General features: G+C 39.7%; 1 protein-coding gene across 1 annotated transcript; it reads right to left on the bottom strand.

Moving 5' to 3' along the window:
• Nucleotides 1-8,636: 8,636 nt before the first annotated feature.
• Nucleotides 8,637-11,297, bottom strand: LOC308518727 (CWF19-like protein 2; the record flags this gene model as incomplete). Its single annotated transcript, XM_081090479.1, is given in 4 exon segments — nt 8,637-8,738; nt 8,742-8,764; nt 8,767-10,568; nt 10,570-11,297. Coding segments are annotated over 4 exon segments (2,655 nt in total).
• Nucleotides 11,298-11,875: the final 578 nt, after the last annotated feature.

Here is an 11,875-nt window from a genome sequence, read left to right on the forward strand (position 1 = left end):
AATTGAATTGTGACCTCCTGGTTCATAGATTGACGCTCAAACCACTGAGTCACACCAACCGAGCTGAAGTAGAATTTTTTTTATAAAAGACTTTATTTTTTTGAAAGCAGTTTTAGGTTTACAATAGAGTTAAGAGGGAGGTATAGAGATTTCCCATATACCTCCTGCCCCTGCTTCTCCTATTATCAACATCACTCACCAGGATGGTACATTTTTTACCAAGGATGGACCTATATTGACACATCATAATCACTCAAAGTCCATAGTTTGCCATAGGGTTTACTCGGTGTTGTGCATTTTATGGGTTTAGATAAAGGTGTGGTGATATTAAGCTATCATTAAAATATCATATAGAGCAGTGGTTCTCAACCTTCCTAATGCCGTGACCCATTAATACAGTTCCCCATGTCGTGGTGACCCCCGATTTCATTGTTACAAATTGAACATAATTAAAGCATAGTCGCCATAACTGGTTTGGCTCAGTGGATAGAGCGTCAGCCTGCGGACTCAAGGGTCCCAGGTTCAATTCCGGTCAAGGGCATGTACCTTGGGTGCAGGCACATAACCAGTGGGGAGTGTGCAGGAGGCAGCTGATTGATGTTTCTAACTCTCTATCCCTCTCCTCTACCTTCCTCTCTGTAAAAAACCAATAAAATATATTTTTTTAAAAAAATAAAGCATAGTGATTAATCACAAAAACAATATGTAATTATATATGTGTTTTCCCATGGTCTTAGGCGACGCCTGTGAAAGGGTCGTTCGACCCCCAAAGGTGTCTCGACCCACAGGTTGAGAACCGCTGATATAGAGCATTTTCATTGTCTGAAAAGTGCTCTGTGCTCTGCCTATTCATCTCTCTCATTCCACAACCATGGATCATTTTGTTGTTTCCATCACTTTGCCTGTTCCAGAATATCATATTGTTGAAATCATACAGATGTAGATTGACTTTTTTCACTTAGTAATATGCATTTATGGTTCCTCCATGTTCTTTCATGGCTTGAAAACTCATTTCATTTTAACACCAAATAATATTCCATTGTCTGTATGTACCACAGTATTCATTCACTTGCCTCCAAGTTTTGGCAGTTATAGTTAAAGCTGCTATAAACATCATATGCAGGTTTTCGTGTGCACGGAAGCTTTTCAGCTCCTTTTGGGGCAATACCAAGGAGAGTGATTGCCAGATCATATGGTAAAAGTATGTATTGTTTTGTAAGCAATCACCAAACTGTCAAAGAGACTATACCAGGGGTGGGCAAACTTTTTGACTCAAGGGCCACAATGGGTTCTTAAACTGGACCGGAGGGCCAGAACAAAAGCATGGATGGAGTGTTTGTGTGAACTAATATAAATTCAAAGTAAACATCATTACATAAAAGGGTACGGTCTTTTTTTTTTTAAGTTTTATTCATTTCAAACGGGCTGGATCCAGCCCGCGGGCCGTAGTTTGCCCACGGCTGGACTATACCATTTTGCATCCCTGCTGGCAGTGTGTGAGAATCCCTATCACTACACATCCTCACCAACATTTGGTGTGGTCAGTGATTAGATTTGGACATTCTAATAGGTGTGTAGTGGTTTCGTATTGTTTAAAATTGCACTCTCCCTCTCTTCCCCCCACCAATTGATTTTAGAGAGAGTGGAAGGAAAGGGGAGAGACACACAGAGAGAAACATTGATGTGAGAGAGACATCAATTGGGTGCCTCCTGCATGTGCCCTAACCAGGGCCGGGGATCAAGCCTGCAACCAAGGAACATGTCCTTTACCAGAATCGAACCAGGACCCTTCAGTCCACAGGCTGACGCTCTATCCACTGAGCCAAACTGGCTAGGTCTAGGGCTGCATTTTCTTGATGACACATGATGAGGAACAGCTTTTCATGTGCTTCTTTGCCATCTGTTTATCATCCTTGGTAAAGTGTTTGTAGAGCTGTTTTGTTTGTTTTTTAATCAAGTTGCTTTCTTTTTTTTTTCTTTTTTTTTAATATATTTTATTGATTTTTTACAGAAAGGAAGGGAGAGGGATAGAGAGTTAGAAACATCGATGAGAGAGAAACATTGATCAGCTGCCTCCTGCACATCTCCTACTGGGGATGTGCCCGCAACCCAGGTACATGCCCTTGACCGGAATCGAACCTGGGACCTTTCAGTCTGCAGGTCGACGCTCTATCCACTGAGCCAAACCGGTTTCGGCATCAAGTTGCTTTCTTATTGTTCTTTAACAAGTTTGGATCATTTGCAAATATTTTTTCCCAAGTCAATGGCTTGTTTTCTCATTTTCTTGACAGTGTTATTCACATAGATGTTTTTAATTCTAATGAAGTCTGGTTTATCAATTATTTCATTCATGAATCCTGTTTCATCTAAAAAGTCACCACTGAAAAAAAATTAATTAAAAAATAAAAAGTCACCCTAACCGGTTTGGCTCCGTGGATAGAGCATCGGCCTGCGGACTGAAGGGTCCCAGGTTTGATTCCGGCCAAGGGCATGTATCTTGGTTGCAGGCACATTCCCGGTGGGGAGTGTGCGGGAGGCAGCTGGTCTATGTTTCTCTCTCATCGGTGTTTCTGACTCTCTATCCCTGTCCCTTCCTCTCTGTAAAAAAATTAATAAAATATATATTTTAAAAAATAAAAAAATAAAAAGTCATCACCGCCCTGACCAGTTTGTCTTGGGTGATGGTATACAAACCCTGAGGACTGAAGGGCCCTGGGTTCGATTCCAGTTGGGCACATGTACCCCGGTTGCAGGCTTGATCCCCAGCCCCGGCTGGGGTGTGTGCGAGGGGCAACTTATCAATGTGTCTCACATAGATGTTTCTCCCTCTGTCTCTCCCCTTCCTTTCCACTCTCTGTAGAAATCAATGGAAAAATATCCTTGGGTGAGGTTTAACCAAAAAACAAAACAAAACAAAACAAACACAGTCATCACCATAACCAAGATCATCTAGATTTTCATGTTATCTTCTAGGAGTTTTATAATTTTTTTTTTTTTACATTTAGGTTTCTGATCCATTTCAGTTATTTTTTTGTGTGTGAAGGGTACAGTCTATTTCTAGATTCTTTTTTACTTTTTTTTCATATGTATTCTAATTTTTCCAGTATCACTTGTTGAAAACACTGCCTTTGTTCCATTGTATTGCATTTGTTCTTTTGCCAAGGATCAGTTGACTAAAATTGTGTGGGACTAATATCTGGGTTGTCTATTTTGTTCCATTGATCTATTTGGCTAGCCTTTCACCAATACCACAATGCCTTGATTACTGTAGCTTTAGAGTAAGTCTTAAAGTTGAGTAGTGTCAGTTCTCTGGCTTTGTTCTTTTTCTCCAATATTGTTGTTGGCTATTTTGAGTCTTTTGCTTCTCCACATAAACTTTAGCGCTATTTTGTCAATCTCCAAAAAAGAACGTGCTGGGATTTTGATTGGGATTGCATTGAATCCAAATATCAAAGTGGAACATCTTGGTACTATTGAGTATTCCTGTCCATGAACATCGAATAATTCTCCATTTACTTAGTACTTCCTGGATTTGTTAATCAGTTTTGTAGTTTTCCTCATAGAGATCCTGTACATAGTTTGTAAGATTTATGCCTACATATTTCATTTTGGGAGTTGTAATGTAAATGGTATTGTGTTGTTAATGTCAAATCCATTTGTTCATTGCTGTATACAGGAAAGCAATTGACTTTTGTATATTAATCTTGTATATTGCAACATTGTTATAATTGCTTATTAGTTCCAGGATTTTCTACATAGATAATCATGTCATCTATAAACAAAGGCAGTTTTTTTAAAATATATTTTTATTGATTTCAGAGAGGAAGGGAGAGGTAGAGAGAGATAGAAACATCAGTGATGAGAGGGAATCATTGATTGGCTGCCTCCTGCAGGTTGGACCAAGCCCACAACCCAGGCATGTGCCCTTGACCAGAATCTAACCTGGGACCCTTCGGTCTGCAGGCTGACGCTCTATCCACCGAGCCAGACCGGCTAGGGCAACAAAGGCAGTTTTATTCATAACAAATATACTTGTTCTTTCCTCTTCTTGTCATATTGTATTAGTGTCTTAGTCCCTTTGGGCTGCAGTAACAAATTACCATGGTCTAGGTGGCTTATAAACAACAGAAAAAGTGTTTTTAAATGATAGACACATACTTCTTTTTTTTTTTTGACACATGCTTCTTTTTTTTAAATATATTTTTATTGATTTTAGAGAGGAAGGGAGAGAGAGAGAGAGAGAGAAACATTAATGATGACAGAGAATCACTGATCAGCTGCCTCCTGCACACCCCTAACTGGGGATCGAGCCTACAACCTGGGCATGTGCCCTTGGCCAGAATTGAACCTGGGACCTTTCAGTTCGCAGGCCAACGCTCTATCCACTGAGCGAACCAGCTAGGGCAAACAACAGAAAATGTTTTCTCACACTTCTAGAGCAGCGGTTCTCAACCTGTGGGCCGCGACCCCTTTGGGGGTTGCCTAAGACCATCGGAAAACAGATATATAATTACATATTATTTTGTGATTAATCACTATGCTTTAATTACGTTCAATTTGTAACAATGAAATTGGGGGTCACCACAACATGAGGAACTGTATTAAAGGGTCGCGGCATTAGGAAGGTTGAGAACCACTGCTCTAGAGGCTGGGGAATCTAAGATCAAGGTTCCAGCAGATTTAGTATTTGGTGAGACTCACTCCCTGGTTCATAGGTCCTCACATGGAGGAAGGGAGTGAGGGAGCACCTTGAGGTCTCTTATAAGGGCACTAATTGCATTTATGAGGGCTTTACCCTCAGGACCTAATTGCCTCCCAAATACTGTCACCTTGGTGGTGAGGTTACAGCATATGAATTTGGAAGAACACCAACATTCAGTCTATAGCAATTAGCTAGGACTTTCAGCATAATGTTGAAAAAGAGTGGTGAGAGAGGACCCCTTTGCCTTATTCGTGATGTTAGCAGGAAAGCTTCTAGTTTCTCATCATTAACTACGATATTAGTTGTAGATTTTGTGTAGATATTCTTTATCAAGATGAAGAAGTTTCCTCTATTCCTAATTTGCTGTATTCACCTTATTTTAAAATGTGTATACCATCACCACTAGCAGTAAATTGGCTGAACAATTTAGGATTGCTTGATGTAGGTGTTTTGTCTTTAGGATGTACAGTCAAAATACCATATATTCAAGTCTCCTGATATAATTTCTCTCCTTGTGGTTTTCTACCAACTAGTTATATAGATAGATTAACTTGTTCCAGTTTGTTTTTATATTTAGAGATATTGTTCTTTTAATTTAATTTTCAAAGTATGTAAAACTTTCACATGAATCTGTAACCAAAACTAATAAAATAAAATACATTAAGAGAAGTCTATCTACTACCCTTTCCTCAGTCTGTTCTCTTATTCTCTATAAGTAACCTAGGCAACCATTCTTGTTATTGTTGTTAATCCTCACCTGAGGATATTTTTTCCATTGTGTTTTAGAGAGAGAGTGGAAGTGAGGGAGGGAAAAAAGGAGGGAGGGAAAGGTGGGGGGAGAGAGAGAGAGAGAGAGAGAGAGAGAGAGAGAGAGAGGGAGAGAGATGACAGAGACACATTGATTGGTTGCCTCCCCGACGGTAGCCAGGGATTGAACCTGCAACCCAGGTACTTGCCCTTGACCTGGAATCAAACCAGCAACCCTTTGATGTACAGGCTGACACTCTAACCATTGAACAACACCATCCAGGTCTAGGTAACCATTTTTATTAGTTTTTGGTTTATCTTTCAGTTGTTACTTTTATATACAGAAAAAGTTATATGTATATTCATTTATATCCTCCCTCCCTTTTAAAAATAACGGGCCTACTGTACATACTATTTTATACCTTGCTTTTTTTTCACTTGACAGTATGTTCTGGAGGCCACTCATAGCTATATGCAAAATTCTTCCTCGTTAAAATTGTACCGTTTCTAATGAACAGTTATTAAAATGGTGAAGCTGTACCATTTCCCTATGGGTAGGCATTTCTGTTGTTTCCATTACTTTACTGTTATAAGTGTTAAAAAGAATAGCTTCGGGCATATGCCATTTCATGTTTTTGCCAATATAGTTGAGATAGATTCTTAGAATTGTATTGCTGGATCAAAAAGTAAATGCATATGAGCATCGGCAGAGCACCAGAGGGTGGCGGGTTCGATTCCTGGTCATGGGCACATACCTGGATTGCAGGTTTTTGCCCTGGCCCTGGGTCAGGGTGCTGCTGGAGGCAACGAATCAATGTGTCTCTCTCACATTGATGTTTCTCTCTCTCTCTCTCTCTCTCTCTCTCTCTCTCTCTCTCTCTCTCTCCCTCCCTCCCTGTCTTCCAGCTCTCTAAAATCAATGGGGAAAAAGATATCCTCAGGTGACAATTAACAAAAGCAAAAAAACAAAAAACAAAAAAAGGTAAATGCATATGTACTTACTCCATACTCATTAAACAACACTCTCTTCTCCCTCCCTGCAGCCCCTGGTAACCACAGGAATACAAAGTCTTTTAAAAACCACAAAAGGGAAACCAAAAACTGATGAGTATTGTTATCCTTATGTCTGTGTCTCTGTGTTTTTAGAATAATATCAAGATAACTTTTTTCAATAGACAAGCTTTATTTAATTAAAGTCTAGTTTTGTTTTCATTTTAATTTTTTTATCTGAATCACAAAAGTTTAGATTTTAATAGAATTTGGAAAATTAAGAGACAACGATAAAAATCATGCAACTCCACCACCAGAAGATAACCAATGTTACATTTTGATGCATTTCATTCATTTGTTCCTGTCTTTCTTCTTCCCTCTCCCTCCTGTCCCCTCCAGAGAGCTCATGTATATATTGGAGTGGGTATGTGCATATAGATATACTTATGTACAGCTCTCTTTCAGTTGTGTGGTCTGTAACTATAAAGGTAGGATTATACTGTAAGTTTCTACTTTTTAGTTTCTACTTTTTAAATGGCCATTAAATATTATTCAAAAATACTATATTAGAATGATGGATATTCTAGCATATGAAAAATCTCATAATTTATATTTTTATTGTTGGATATTTAGGTTGCTTCCCAGTTGTTTTTGCTCTTTGTTAAGGATCAACTTTGTGTATAAATCTTGTCTGAATATTTTCTTTTCTTTTTTTTTGCGTATTTTATTTTCTTAGAGCTATTTCTAGAAACAGGTTACTAGGTCAAAGGGTGTGCTGGTCTATATTGGGATTCACTGTTTTGTTGTATGTGGTCTCATGAGCTAGAAAAAGCACCCAGATTCACAAACTTCCTGGTAAGTTGTTGGGGTCCAGCCCCAGCAGGTCCAGGGGTTCCCAAAGGTGTGGACGGAGTCAGCGAAGAAGGAATGACATGGAGGCAGTATTCAGTTGATCATCATAGCTAGGTTCTCCTAGCCAGGTTCTGGCCAGGATCTCCAGCCAGGTTCTATGTATTTTATTGTCTTGTTACATCTGTATTTATACAAGTTGATTTTAATCCTATCAATTTCTATTCCAAAGGTTAGGGAGTTTCTCATCTCCATTCCAGGAAGTAAAGATTATGTAGCTTAAGCGTGATTGTTCGTAGTTAAAGTGATTAACTACCCGCCTGGCACTTAGTTAAGGGGTTTTATTCCCTCCCTAACTTCAAGGAAAAATCCTTACCTGGGGAAACAACCTTTCTTGGAGAGGTGACCTTGGTTAAAACACATAGCGCCAAGAAGGTGAGCAAACATATTAAGAACAGCATGCCATATACGCCAGGTCCCTTGAAACATATGCTGTGCAGATGTTTCTTCCCTGCAGTGACTGTGTCAAGCAGCAAGGATGGACTGGCTTCCGGCAGTAAGTGTAGTTATTTTACCTTCTAGCCACTTTTGTTATAAAGAGGAAGAAATCCTTTTACTCATCAAACCTTTGTAGCAACCTTTAGTCAGTAGACCAGAATGAAATCTGAAGATGTGGCTAAACTGAGACCAACAATAGAGCATAGTTAATTCATATGCATAATTCTCCCTTAGGCAGTGAACCGATTTTTATTCTATTCACCTTCTGTCATAGCCCCTATTAACGTAAAAACCATTGAAACCTGTAAGGAATTTTTTTTTCATTTAATTCTTTATTACCTTTGGAACATTCTTTTCCCTTTAATAAAAAGAATAGCAGTGATACATGTGCTACTGGTAGAAAATTAAGAGATCTTCTATAAAATGCTATGAAAAGAAATTTCAATTATTACTGAATATGCCAACTCTTAATTTAAAAAGTGCAAAAGAAGTCAATCAATAGACTTAACTTTGACATTGACCCAATTCCTTCTGAACCCATGATTTGTTATGCTTCCTGGCTAATCCTTCAGAAAAGTCTTTCCATATATGCACAGAATAGTTCAGAACACCAAGACGTAGGCACAGAACAGAAATGTGAGCAGGTCACCGACACAGCTGGCCTTACGCTGGGTTACTGCAATGAAGTCCACAGGAGCAGGTGGGGAGGACACGACACGATCCAGTGATGCACTGTGGTCAGAGACCCAGAGCATGACTTCCCTGGGACCTGAGGGTCAGCTGCTTATTAGGTACAATGGAAATAAAACTGAAAGGAACCTGAAGAGGAAATAACACTGGAAGGTATGATTCAACATGTTTTACTTTTGGTGAAGTCAAATGGTTTCCACCACTGAGCAAATTGCAGTGCTTTCTTCCTCTGATCCTCAAAGCTTTCTCGGACCCCTTTCCTTCAAAGTCGTGGCTCTATATCCAGCATCCACCAATGATTTCCTTTCCAAAGTAATGAGGGAATTTGTGTTGATCTTCAATGACATGAGCAAACGCTCCTTGAAGACCGAAATCCACAGAGAAGTAAGGTAAGCCTTTAGGCACAGACTTTCTGATATCTTTGGAAGACTGATCAATCAATATCTTGTTCATTGACCACTCCTCATCAGATTCCATTATGGCTTTCTTAAAATAGATGGGAGCCATATCACCCATTTCCTTTGGGAGAGGAATGCATTCATAAACCATATGATATTGTTTCTTCATGCTCATGTTAGTTTCTAAAAAGATGCAATCCAACCCTTTATCTTCAAACATCTTTACCAATGATTTTCTAAACATCTGAATTTCCTCCCAGATGTCTTCATCCAATAAGGTAGCAGCTCTATGGTGCTGCAGAGGGACTATCAGGCAGTGACCCTCGGTAAGAGATCGAAAGTTGGGTAAACATAAATAAACCTTAATACCTATTGCAACAATAAGGTGCTTGGGAAACTGAGAGCTGTCAAAACAATACAGACACCTTTCCATTTGTGCAAGACTCCAGAGTTCAGCAATAGCTTTTTTCCTCTGGTTTTCTGCTTCTTCACCAAAATGTTCTTTTTCAGCTGCTTTGGAGACAAACATGTCATCCAGAGTGTAATAGTCTCCATCTGTCTTTCCCATAAACTTAGATGCCATTCTCATAAAAAGTTTGTTCTGATTTTCTGCTGTTCCCATCTTCTCATTCTTGACTAAATCGTTTAGACTTAAATTATCATCATCACGAAAGTATCTGACCCTTTCTTTTTCCTCATGGGTTGAAGCCATCTGTCTCCTCCTTCTTCCTCCTTTAGATTCCAGAGGTTTCTCTGGTGTGTTCACAGGCCAAACTCTCCCAGACTGATCAGTTCTGACAAGAATCACTTCTTGCTGGTCTTCATTCTCTATCCCAGATTTTTTTGATGATATAGTTTCTTTGAATTTATTTGCTTTTTCAAGTTGGGCTTTAAGTTGCTCAGCTAACTCCATATTTCCCATCATCTCTGCCTTGATAATCTTGGCTCCCAACTTGTTCTTCTCATCAACACCCAGGATGTGGATGGACTCATCCTCAGGGAGACTTCCTGAAAATGAAGACTTTGTGTCCTGTAGATGTTCTTTTCTCGGAGAGTCATCCATCGAGCTTTCATCGTGTGATTTCTCTCTTCCATCTTCTGAGATATGTCGATAGCCCACACTGTGACTGGTTTCCAATGGATTTCGTTTTGAATGTTTCTTCTCTCCTTCTCTCTCATCAGAGCGACTTCGTGATGATAAATTTTCTTCGCTGTTCTCTGTCGGTTTTCGAAAACCACAACGCACAGAACCCTGGGTGGCCAGTGCTGAGGGTGAACTAGATTCAACATTCCTGCCCATGCGATGAAATGACAGTTCATCATCAGAGGACCTTATAAATTTAGGTCTCAAATTTCCAAGAGAAGAAAACTCTTGACTTTGCCTTGAATTGGAGTCTCTTCTATATGTTTCTGAAGACCCAGGTCTATTATTTTTTTCATCACCATAAAACTTATCTTTATGTTTTGTAATATCTGTTGAACTATGTCTATCCCTTGAACTTTTATGATATTTTGTCAAGTCTGATTTTCTACTTTCTTGACTACTAGGTGCTTTATCTGAATGCATTGGCTTCCTCCAGCGTTCTCGTCTACAGTCTTCTTTTGTGGATGCAGTATTTTCAGCTTCTTCTAATTTCGACTGAAATATTTCCATTGACCCATATCTTTCAGCTACAATGTCTTCAAAATTTCTATTGTTTCTCAGCTTGTTCCTTCATTCTTTGATAAGACTTCCTTAGCCAGCTTAATCCACCATCTTCTATTACTGAAACTTTAGTAACTGATGACGTAGTACAGTCTTCTGGTGGAAGACCAGTCCCACCATCCTTCCAGTATGGATTCAATTCTCTTTCTAGCAGTCTGGACTGTTCAAGTGCTTGGGTTTTTGCTTGCTCTATTTTCTTTTTTGTTTCTTTTTCAGCTTTGAGTGATGATGATGACACAGTTTTAACAGACATAAAATCAACAGTCATCCACTCATCCCTCCTAATACCTTGGTTGTCTTCTTTTTCTGACTTTTCACCTTTCAGTTTCCAGGCGTTTTCCTTGCCAGGAGCCTGGGGTGGAACAGCCTCAACCCACTCATCTTCAGAGCTTGATGAACTATCAGATGACTCATTGTGTTTTTCATACTTCTGTTCCTTGCTCTTTTTTCTCTTCTCTTTCTTTACTTTTTTTGAATGCTTGTTTTTTTTCTTCTTTTTCTTCACAGAGTGTTCCTGTGAGAAGTGTTCAATCCGCTCATTCACATCAGGTAGCATCCATGTATCCTCACCCCGAAGTCGTTTAAGTTCTTTACGCCTTTCTTCTTTCTCAAAATTGGCTTTAGCCTGGAGCAACACCTCGGCTCTGGCGATCTGGGTCTGCTCCTTACGCTCTTGGATACTCCTCGCACTTTCAAAACAACCTCCGGCAGCTGCCATTGTTGTTTTCGGAACGCTTCATGGATTTGCGTGTCATCCTTGCGCAGGGGCCATGCTAATCTTCTCTGTATCGTTCCGATTTTAGTATATGTGCTGCCGAAGGGAGCACAACGGTCGGAATTTTTTAAGCGCTTTACCTCTCTGCCTTCTCCTCCTGCTCCTTCCGTCGCTTCTTTTCCTGGAGAATCTAATGTAAGGTCTTCACTTTCCAAGAGTCCTTTTCCTCACGCAGTGGAGTGAAGCCACCCTGCGCCGACACCGCCGCTGTCGCTGGTCTGGAGTCTGAAGAGAAACTCCTGTAAAGAACTTTTGTGAGTTTATTTGAGCCAAACTGTTGACATATGCCAGGAAGCAGAACTTCAAGAAATTGAGATAGTGCTCTGGAGAATGGCGGGGTTACATTTGTATTTATACATTTGCAACCAAAGGAGGGACATAGGTGGGTTACATGAAATTCATTGGTGATAGATGAAGGAGGAGGGATAAAGCAAAGCAGAGAAACCCCTGGGATTGGATAAAAAGTAAAATGATGGACACATACTAAGGTGGGTGCAGGATCAATTAACATAACAATGAAG

Source organism: Myotis nattereri (assembly GCF_964212035.1).
Source record: "Myotis nattereri genome assembly, chromosome: 4".
Classification (NCBI taxonomy): Eukaryota; Metazoa; Chordata; class Mammalia; order Chiroptera; family Vespertilionidae; genus Myotis; species Myotis nattereri.